The following is a 12,169-nucleotide window of genomic DNA, read 5'->3' as shown; positions in this document are numbered from 1 at the left end:
GCCCTGTTTTAATCCACTGACAGCACGTCAACCCCGGTATACCACATCGATCCAATTCACTCTATTCCTTGCCCTCCTTTCACCCTCCTGCATGTTCAGGCCCCGATCACACAAAATCTTTTTCACTCCATCTTTCCACCTCCAATTTGGTCTCCCACTTCTCCTCGTTCCCTCCACCTCCGACACATATATCCTCTTGGTCAATCTTTCCTCACTCATTCTCTCCATGTGCCCAAACCATCTCAAAACACCCTCTTCTGCTCTCTCAACCACGCTCTTTTTATTTCCACACATCTCTCTTACCCTTACGTTACTTACTCGATCAAACCACCTCACACCACACATTGTCCTCAAACATCTCATTTCCAGCTCATCCATCCTCCTGCGCACAACTCTATCCATAGCCCACGCCTCGCAACCATACAACATTGTTGGAACCACTATTCCTTCAAACATACCCATTTTTGCTTTCCGAGATAATGTTCTCGACTTCCACACATTCTTCAAGGCTCCCAGGATTTTCGCCCCCTCCCCCACCCTATGATCCACTTCCGCTTCCATGGTTCCATCCGCTGCCAGATCCACTCCCAGATATCTAAAACACTTTACTTTCTCCAGTTTTTCTCCATTCAAACTTACCTCCCACTTGACTTGATCCTCAACCCTACTGTACCTAATAACCTTGCTTTTATTCACATTTACTCTTAACTTTCTTCTTTCACACACTTTACCAAACTCAGTCACCAGCTTCTGCAGTTTCTCACATGAATCAGCCACCAGCGCTGTATCATCATCGAACAACAACTGACTCACTTCCCAAGCTCTCTCATCCCCAACAGACTTCATGCTTGCCCCTCTTTCCAAAACTCTTGCATTCACCTCCCTAACAACCCCATCCATAAACAAATTAAACAACCATGGAGACATCACACACCCCTGCCGCAAACCTACATTCTCTGAGAACCAATCACTTTCCTCTCTTCCTACACGTACATATGCCTTACATCCTCGATAAAAACTTTTCACTGCTTCTAACTACTTGCCTCCCACACCATGTATTCTTAATACCTTCCACAGAGCATCTCTATCCACTCTGTCATATGCCTTCTCCAGATCCATAAATGCTACATACAAATCCATTTGCTTTTCTAAGTATTTCTCACATACATTCTTCAAAGGAAACACCTGATCCACACATCCTCTACCACTTCTGAAACCACACTGCTTTTCCCCAATCTGATGCTCTGTACATGCCTTCACCCTCTCAATCAATACCCTCCCATATAATTTACCAGGAATACTCAACAAACTTATACCTCTGTAATTTGAGCACTCACTCTTATCCCCTTTGCCTTTGTACAATGGCACTATGCACGCATTCCGCCAATCCTCAGGCACCTCACCATGAGTCATACATACATTAAATAACCTTACCAACCAGTAATAATACAGTCACCCCCTTTTTTAATAAATTCCACTGCAATACCATCCAAACCTGCTGCCTTGCCGGCTTTCATCTTCCGCAAAGCTTTTACTACCTCTTCTCTGTTTACCAAATCATTTTCCCTAACCCTCTCACTTTGCACACCACCTCGACCAAAACACCCTATATCTGCCACTCTATTATCAAACACATTCAACAAACCTTCAAAATACTCACTTCATCTCCTTCTCACATCACCACTACTTGTTTTCACCTCTCCATTTGCGCCCTTCACTGAAGTTCCCATTTGCTCCCTTGTCTTACGCACTTTATTTACCTCCTTCCAGAACATCTTTTTATTCTCCCTAAAATTTAATGATACTCTCTCACCCCAAATCTCATTTCCCCTCTTTTTCACCTCTTGCACCTTTCACTTGACCTCCTGTCTCTTTCTTTTATACATCTCCCACTCAATTGCATTTTTTCCCTGCAAAAATCGTCCAAATACCTCTCTCTTCTCTTTCACTAATAATCTTACTTCTTCATCCCACCACTCACTACCCTTTCTAATCAACCCACCTCCCACTCTTTTCATGCCACAAGCATCTTTTGCGCAATCCATCACTGATTCCCTAAATACATCCCATTCCTCCCCCACTCCCCTTACTTCCATTGTTCTCACCTTTTTCCATTCCATACTCAGTCTCTCCTGGTACTTCCTCACACAGGTCTCCTTCCCAAGCTCACTTACTCTCACCACCCTCTTCACCCCAACATTCACTCTTCTTTTCTGAAAACCCATACAAATCTTCACCTTAGCCTCCACAAGATAATGATCAGACATTCCTCCAGTTGCACCTCTCAGCACATTAACATCCAAAAGTCTCTCTTTCGCGCGCCTGTCAATTAACACGTAATCCAATAACGCTCTCTGGCCATCTCTCCTACTTACATACGTATACTTATGTATATCTCGCTTTTTAAACCAGGTATTCCCAATCACCAGTCCTTTTTCAGCACATAAATCTACAAGCTCTTCACCATTTCCATTTACAACACTGAACACTTCATGTATACCAATTATTCCCTCAACTGCCACATTACTCACCTTTGCATTCAAATCACCCATCACTATAACCCGGTCTCGTGCATCAAAACCACTAACACACTCATTCAGCTGCTCCCAAAACACTTGCCTCTCATAATCTTTCTTCTCATGCCCAGGTGCATATGCACCAATAATCACCCATCTCTCTCCATCAACTTTCAGTTTTACCCATATTAATCGAGAATTTACTTTCTTACATTCTGTCACATACTCCCACAACTCCTGTTTCAGGAGTATTGCTACTCCTTCCCTTGCTCTTGTCCTCTCACCAACCCCAGACTTTACTCCCAAGACATTCCCAAACCACTCTTCCCCTTTACCCTTGAGCTTCGTTTCACTCAGAGCCAAAACATCCAGGTTCCTTTCCTCAAACATTCTACCTATCTCTCCTTTTTTCACATCTTGGTTACATCCACACACATTTAGACACCCCAGTCTGAGCCTTCGAGGAGGATGAGCACTCCCCGCGTGACTCCTTCTTCTGTTTCCCATTTTAGAAAGTTAAAAAAATACAAGGAGGGAGGATTTCTGGCCCCCCGCTCCCGTCCCCTCTAGTCGCCTTCTACGACACGCGAGGAATGCGTGGGAAGTATTCTTTCACCCCTATCCCCAGGGATAATATATATATATATATATATATATATATATATATATATATATATATATATATATATATATATATATATATATATATATATATATAAATATATATATATATATATATATATATATACATACACATACATACGCACATACACATACACACACACACACACATATATATATATATATATATATATATATATATATATATATATATATATATATATATATATATATATATATATATATATATACATATATATATATACATATGAAAAATGTAAGGAATAATTTAGTAAACTGAAACTTCTAGCTTGAAATGAAATGAAAAAATGAATGTCACATAATGGTTCAACCTCTGGCTATGGAAAAGGGAAATTTATAATTTATTTACACAAACGTCAATAGTAGTTCTCATCAATTTAACCACTGTATCATACTGCCTGGTCCACTTCTCTTATCATGAAACAGGAATATTGGCTTATGATGTTTCTCAATTTTCTTCATTACACAAAGTACAACCATATATATATATATATATATATATATATATATATATATATATATATATATTCCTATGAGTCCACGGGGAAAATGAAACACGAAAAGTTCCCAAGTGCACTTTCGTGTAATAATCACATCATCAAGTGAGACACAAGAGAGAGATATAACAGTCAGTTAATATACATCGAAGAGACGAAGCTAGGACGCCATTTGGTAAACATGTGATTGTCCAAAACATACAACGAGCGTTCATAAACTTATCATTTTGCAAATTTTATCAACAATAAAGTCATATAATTTGTATAGACCATCACTAATATTAAGATTACAATTCTTTGTGTATTTGATAATACAAGATTTAATTATATTTCTCTTGGTAATAGAGTTAGAGTTGATAACTGAGATGGCATTACTCCAGTGAATACAGTGATCATAGTTTTTAACGTGATTAAACAAGGCATTTGATTCTTGTCCCGTTCTTATACTATATTTATGTTGCTTAAGTCTAACAGAAAGATCCTTACCTGTCTGACCAACATAAAATTTATCACAATTTCCTCAAGGCACTTTATAGATGCATCCAAGAGAATTTTCTGGTAAATTCCTGATTAAGATATTCTTTATAGTATTATTGTTGCTAAAGGCAACATTTACATTAAAGGATTTAAGCAACATGGGAAGTAAAGTGAAATTATTATCAAAAGGGAGAACTAAAAGATTCTTGGTGTCAATGGGAAGTTTGGGCTCAACTCTATAAAATGATTTCTTTGCTAACTTAAGGGATTTATCAATGAAAGATCTAGGGTACTTTAACTTAGATCCAATAGAATATATTTTCTCAAATTCATCATCAATAAACTCTGGACTGCAAATACGTAATGCCCTAAGGAACATAGATTGAAATGATGATAATTTAACTGTCATTTTGAGATAATGGATATATGAGCATACATTGGTGGGTTTTCTGTATATGCTAAACTTAAACTTGTTTCCTTGCCAATGAATCATACTATCTGAAAATAATAACATACCATTATTTTCATTTTCTACAGTAAATTTGATGGAAGATACTAAATTGTTAAGTAAGGGGAGAAATATTTGTAAATTTTCATTTGTTGGCCAAACACAGAGAACATCATCTACATACCTAAACTAAATTGCGTTAGAAGGTAAGATATTCTTTGGTAATTTTGTTTCAAAAAATTCCATATAAAGTTTACTTAGTACAGGTGAAAGATGGTTACCCATTGCCATACCTAATTTTTGAGCATAGTAATCTCCATTGAATTGAAATACACAGTCTTTTATACACAAATTTATCAGTTCAATGAAAACAGACTTTGAAACATGTAAATGAATATCATCCAAGACATCAGATAAATATTCTAAAAGGTCATCAACTGGAACTTTAGTGAAAAGTGAGGAAACTTCAAAACTAACTAGTTTGAAATCAAAATTAGCATTGATATTGTTTAGCTTGTTGACTAAATCTTCATTGTTCATGATATTAGAATTTGATACCTTATACATTAAAGGGCTTACTAAAGAAACTAACCATTTTGACAATTTATGTGTGATGGGGCCTACTGAACTCACTATAGGTCTTGCTGGAAAATTCTGTTTATGTGTTTTGATAAGTCCATACATACCCTCCTGCATGTTCAGGCCCCTATCGCTCAAAATCATTTTCACTTCATCCATCCACCTCCAATTTGGTCTCCCACTTCTCCTCGTTCCCTCCACCTCTAACATATATATCCTCTTTGTCAATCTTTCCTCACTTATTCTCACCATGTGACCAAACCATTTCAATACACCCTTTTTTGCTTTCTCAACCAAACCTTATTACCGCACATCTCTCTTACCCTTTCATTACTTACTCGATCAAACCACCTCGCACTACATATTGTTCTGAAACATATCATTTGCAACACATCCACCTTGCTACGCACATCCCTATCTATAGCCCATGCCTCGCTACCATATAACATTGTTGGAACCATTATGCCCTCAAACATAACCATTTTTTCTCTCCGAGATAATGTTCTCGCCTTTCACACATTCTCCAACGCTCCCAGAACCTTCGCCCCCTCCCCTTTCCTGTGACTCACTTGCGCTTCCATGGTTTTATCCCCTGCGAAATCCACTCCCAGATATCTGAAATACTTCACTTCCTCCAGTTTTTCTCCATTCGAACGTGCCTCCCAAATTACTTGTCTCTCAACCCTACTGAACCTAATAACCTTGCTCTTATTCACATTTACTCTCGGCTTTTTTCTTTCACACTTTGCCAAACTCATTCACCAACTTCTGCAGTTTCTCTCTCGAATCGGCCACCAATGCTGTATCATCAGCGAACAACAACTGACTCAATTCCCAAGCCCTTTCATATATAACGGACTGCGTACTTACCCCTCTCTCTAATACTCTTGCGTTCACCTTTCTAACAACCCCTCCATAAACAAATTTTACAACCATGGAGACATCGCGCTCCCCTGCCGCAAACCAATCGCTTTCCTCTTCCTACTCGTACACATGCCTTACATTCTTGATAAAAACTTTTCACTGCTTCTAGCAACTTACCTCCCAAACCATATACTCTTAATACCTTCCACAATGCATCTCTATCAACTCTATCATATGCCTTCTCCAGATCCATAAATGCTACATAAAAATCCATCTGTTTTTCTAAGTATTTCTCACATACATTCTTCAAAGGAAACACCTGATCCACACATCCTCTATCACTTCTGAAACCAAACTGCTCTTCCCAAGTACCCTCCCATATGATTTCCCAGGAATACACAACAAGCTTATACCTTTGTGATTGGAACACTCACCTTTATCCCCTTTGCCTTTGTACAATGGCGCTATGCCTGCATTCCACCAATCCTCAGGCACTTCACCATGAACCTCATATACAGTGACTATCATTACCAGCCAGTCAACAGAACAGTCACCCCCCTTTTTTGATAAATTCCACTGCAATGCCATCCAAACCCGCCGCCTTGCCGGGTCTTATCTTCCGCAAAGCTTTCACTACCTTATCTCTGTTCACCAAACCATTCTCCCTGACCTCACTTCGCACACCACCTCGACCAAAACGTCTCATATCTGCCACTCTATCATCAAACACATTCAACAAACCTTCAAAATACTCACTCCATCTCCCTCTCACTTCACCACTACTTGTTATTTCCTCCTCATTAGCCCCCTTCACCGATGTTCCCATTTGGTCTCTTGTTTTACGCACTTTGTTTATCGCCTTCCAAAAATCTTCATATTCTCCCCAAAATTTAATTGTACTCTCTCACCCCAACTTTCATTTGCCCTCTTTTTCAACTCTTGCACCTTTCTCTTGACCTGCCTCTTTCTTTTATACATTTCCCAGTCATTCGCACTACTTCCCTGCAAAAATTGTCCAAACGCCTCTCTCTTCTGTTTCACGAACAATCTTACTTCTTCATCCCACCACTCACTACCCTTTCTAACCTGTCCACCTCCCTTTTTTTCTCATGCCACAAGCATCTTTTACGCAAGCTGTCACTGCTTCCCTCCCTCACTGCCCTTACGTCATTTCCTCTCACCTTTTTCCATTCTGCACTCAATCTCTCCTGGTACTTCCTCACACAAGTCTCCTTTCCAAGCTCACTACTTTCATCACTCTCTTCACCCCAGCATTCTCTCTTCTTTTCTGAAAACCTCTACAAATCTTCACCTTCGCCTTTACAAGATAATGATCAGACATCCATCCAGCTGCCCCTCTCAGTATATTAACATCCAAAAGTCTCTTTCACGCGCCTATCAATTAACACGTAGTCCAATAACACTCTATGGCCATCTCTCCTACTTACATGCGTACACTTATGTATATCTCTCTTTTTAAACCAGGTATTCCGAATCACCAGCCCTTTTTCGGCACTCAAATCTACAAGCTCTTCACCATTTTCATTTACAACACTGAACACCCCATGTACATCTACATCAATTATACCCTCAACTGCCACATTACTCACCTTTGTATTCAAATCACCCATCACTATAACCCGGTCTCGTGCATCAACGCTGCTAACGTACTCACTCAGCTGCTCCCAAAACGCTTGCCTCTCATGATCTTTCTTCTCCTGGCCAGGTGCATAGGCACCAATAATCACCCATCTTTCTCTTTCCACTTTCAGTTTCACCCAAATCAATCTAGAGTTTACTTTCTTACACTCTATCACATTCTCACAACTGCTGCTTCAGGAGTAGTGCTACTCCTTCCTTAGGTCTTTTCCTCTCACTAACTTCTGACTTTACTCCCAAGACATTCTCAAACCAATCTTCCATTTTACCCTTGAGCTTCGTTTTACTCAGAGCCGAAAGAGAATTTTCTGGTGAATTCCTGATTAAGATATTCTTTATAGTATTATTGTTGCTAAAGGCAACATTTACATTAAAGGATTTAAGCAACATGGGAAGTAAAGTGAAATTATTATTAAAAGGGAGAACTAAAAGATTCTTGGTGTCTTTAAGTGGTTCAAAATCTTTTCGGGAGTGATGGTTTCTGTGAGTTCACTAACTACAGACGCTAACCCGATTGGGCCATAATTTCCGGAGTGTGATTTAGTACCTTTTTTGGAAATGGATGTTACATTAGCAAGCTTCAATCCATCTGGTACTTTTTCGTAGCAAGTGCTGAAGTAGTCAAGGGTTTAACTAGGATCCCTTGAAATGACATGTTCTTTGGTGATACAGCTTCACCAAAAGTGACTTTTCACTTGAGTTGTAACATCAGGCAGGCTGAGTCCAGTAACACTTATTATGTGAAATATAGTAAGATATTCGTACTCATGTATTAAGATCATTCGTATTTATACTTTGTTGTGTTTATATTTCTATAGGTTTACACCAAGTATGGGGGATCAACTTTCTGCGGGACGTATGAAATGCTTAAACCAGTTCTGATGATCGGTGATCCAGATCTCCTTAAACAAGTCCTTGTTAAAGACTTTGACCACTTCACAGACCGTCGTACATTTAACTTGAAAAACGAGAATGAAAAAGTCATGAATGATCTGCTCACCGTGAAGACAGGAGAAGATTGGAAGAATCTACGAGCCATTATGACGCCAACATTTACTTCGGGCAAGATACGGGGAATGTTCCCTTTAGTCTGTGACATCGCCAACACCCTTGTCTCCTTTTCCCTTAAACAGGCAGCTATACAGCCATCCGTTAATATGAAAGACAACTTTGGGCGGTTCACTATGGACACAATTGCCTCTTGTGCATTTGGAATAGAATGTAATTCTTTTGAAGACAATAATGCCGAGTTTCCGAAGAAGGCCTCACCGTTTTTTTCTTTGACTTTTGGAAGGTGGATAAGATTTTTGCTCTTACTAACTTTGCCATCTTTATTCAAAGTATTAAAGCTTCGCTTTAATCCTCCTGAATTAGACTTCTTTATGGAAGTGGTTAAAGAGACCATTACAGCCAGACAGAAGGGCCATACGCGTGGGGACTTCCTTGACCTGCTGTTGGAGGCGCGCGCCGGCCTGGATAACCCCAACCAAAAAAAAGGTAGGAATGCATTGTGTGACGGATTGCAGAACACTTTCTTCTCTTAAGCTTAATCTTGTACGCGTTGATAATATCATTTTTGAAATGGAGATATTTTCTAAATCTTTTTAAAGTTATGAGGTTGTGTTTTGTTGAATGGGGTATAAAATCTTAATATTGATCCTTGTGAAGTAGCTGCAGATAATATGATATATAGCTAGTTAAGCTACCATCTTTAGGTAAGACTTAACCTAGAACAAGACACCACCTACTTAATTTTCATGGTTTCTCTGCATGCTTCAGATGTCCTCGTTAAGTCCATTGACAGCACGTAGACCCCTGTATACCACATAATTCTAATGCACTATATCCGGTGCATGCCTTTCACTCTTGCATGTTCATGCCCCAGTCGATGAAAATCTTTTTTCACTCCATCCTTCCATCTTCAATTTGCTATCCCAGTTGTCCTTGTTCTCAACACTTCTGACACATACATTCCCTTTGTCAACCTTCCCTCTCTCATTCTTTCCATTTGTTCAAATAATTTCATCACACCCTTTTCAGGTCTCTCAACCACATTTTTCATTACCACACCTTTCTCTTTTCATTTTATTAATTACTCGATCAAACTTCCTCGCATCGAACATTGTCGTCAAACATCTAATTTCCAACACATCCAGCTTTCTCCGCACTGCCTTATGTATGCCTCAGTGTCTTTCGTCCATATTATATTATCGGCATTACTGTACCTTAAGTCACCCCCATTTGCCATCCCAGATAACGATCTCTCTGCTCATTCTTCAAAGCTCCCAAAATCTTAGCCTCCTTGTCCACACTGACGCTTCCACGTCCATAGTTCCATTCGGTGCTATTTTATCTCCAAGGTACCTAAGAACACTTTACATTTTCTGATATATATATTTTTTTTTTTTTTTTTGCTTTGTCGCTGTCTCCCGCGTTTGCGAGGTAGCGCAAGGAAACAGACGAAAGAAATGGCCCAACCCACCCCCATACACATGTATATACATACGTCCACACACGCAAATATACATACCTACACAGCTTTCCATGGTTTACCCCAGACGCTTCACACGCCTTGATTCAATCCACTGACAGCACGTCAACCCCGGTATACCACATCGCTCCAATTCACTCTATTCCTTGCCCTCCTTTCACCCTCCTGCATGTTCAGGCCCCGATCACACAAAATCTTTTTCACTCCATCTTTCCACCTCCAATTTGGTCTCCCTCTTCTCCTCGTTCCCTCCACCTCCGACACATATATCCTCTTGGTCAATCTTTCCTCACTCATTCTCTCCATGTGCCCAAACCATTTCAAAACACCCTCTTCTGCTCTCTCAACCACGCTTTTTTTATTTCCACACATCTCTCTTACCCTTACATTACTTACTCGATCAAACCACCTCACACCACACATTGTCCTCAAACATCTCATTTCCAGCACATCCATCCTCCTGCGCACAACTCTATCCATAGCCCACGCCTCGCAACCATACAACATTGTTGGAACCACTATTCCTTCAAACATACCCATTTTTGCTTTCCGAGATAATGTTCTCGACTTCCACACATTCTTCAAGGCTCCCAGAATTTTCGCCTCCTCCCCCACCCTATGATCCACTTCCGCTTCCATGGTTCCATCCGCTGCCAGATCCACTCCCAGATATCTAAAACACTTCACTTCCTCCAGGTTTTCTCCATTCAAACTCACCTCCCAATTGACTTGACCCTCAACCCTACTGTACCTAATAACCTTGCTCTTATTCACATTTACTCTTAACTTTCTTCTTTCACACACTTTACCAAACTTAGTCACCAGCTTCTGCAGTTTCTCACATGAATCAGCCACCAGCGCTGTATCATCAGCGAACAGCAACTGACTCACTTCCCAAGCTCTCTCATCCCCAACAGACTTCATACTTGCCCCTCTTTCCAAAACTCTTGCATTCACCTCCCTAACAACCCCATCCATAAACAAATTAAACAACCATGGAGACATCACACACCCCTGCCGCAAACCTACATTCACTGAGAACCAATCACTTTCCTCTTTTCCTACACGTACACATGCCTTACATCCTCGATAAAAACTTTTCACTGCTTCTAACAACTTGCCTCCCACACCATATATTCTTAATACCTTCCACAGAGCATCTCTATCAACTCTATCATATTCCTTCTCCAGATCCATAAATGCTACATACAAATCCATTTGCTTTTCTAAGTATTTCTCACATACATTCTCAAAGCAAACACCTGATCCACACATCCTCTACCACTTCTGAAACCACACTGCTCTTCCCCAATCTGATGCTCTGTACATGTCTTCACCCTCTCAATCAATACCCTCCCATATAATTTACCAGGAATACTCAACAAACTTATACCTCTGTAATTTGAGCGCTCACTCTTATCCCCTTTGCCTTTGTACAATGGCACTATGCACGCATTCCGCCAATCCTCAATCACCTCACCATGAGTCATACATACATTAAATAACCTTACCAACCAGTCAACAATACAGTCACCACCTTTTTTAATAAATTCCACTGCAATACCATCCAAACCCGCTGCCTTGCCGGCTTTCATCTTCCGCAAAGCTTTTACTACCACTTCTCTGTTTACCAAATCATTTTCCCTAACCCTCTCACTTTGCACACCACCTCGACCAAAACACCCTATATCTGCCATTCTATCATCAAACACATTCAACAAACCTTCAAAATACTCACTCCATCTCCTTCTCACATCACCACTACTTGTTATCATCTCCCCATTTGCGCCCTTCACTGAAGTTCCCATTTGTTCCCTTGTCTTACGCACTTTATTTACCTCCTTCCAGAACATCTTTTTATTCTCCCTAAAATTTAATGATACTCTCTCACCCCAAATCTCATTTGCCCTTTTTTCACCTCTTGCACCTTTCTCTTGACCTCCTGTCTCTTTCTTTTATACGTCTCCCACGTATA

The 12,169-nt window shown here is 40.0% G+C and overlaps 1 protein-coding gene across 3 annotated transcripts in view; it reads left to right on the top strand.

Moving 5' to 3' along the window:
- Positions 1-12,169, top strand: part of LOC139760686 (cytochrome P450 3A41-like) — a 51,292-nt gene that overhangs the window by 12,720 nt on the left and 26,403 nt on the right. For all 3 annotated transcript variants that reach the window (XM_071684241.1, XM_071684240.1, XM_071684239.1), the window contains exon 3: positions 8,522-9,200. In XM_071684241.1, coding sequence (XP_071540342.1) covers positions 8,522-9,200 — 679 coding nt within the window. The remainder of the gene's footprint in view (positions 1-8,521; positions 9,201-12,169) is intronic.

Source organism: Panulirus ornatus, chromosome 37 (genome assembly GCF_036320965.1).
Source record: "Panulirus ornatus isolate Po-2019 chromosome 37, ASM3632096v1, whole genome shotgun sequence".
NCBI classification, from domain to species: domain Eukaryota; kingdom Metazoa; phylum Arthropoda; class Malacostraca; order Decapoda; family Palinuridae; genus Panulirus; species Panulirus ornatus.
This window is presented reverse-complemented; position numbering and strand designations above follow the sequence as displayed.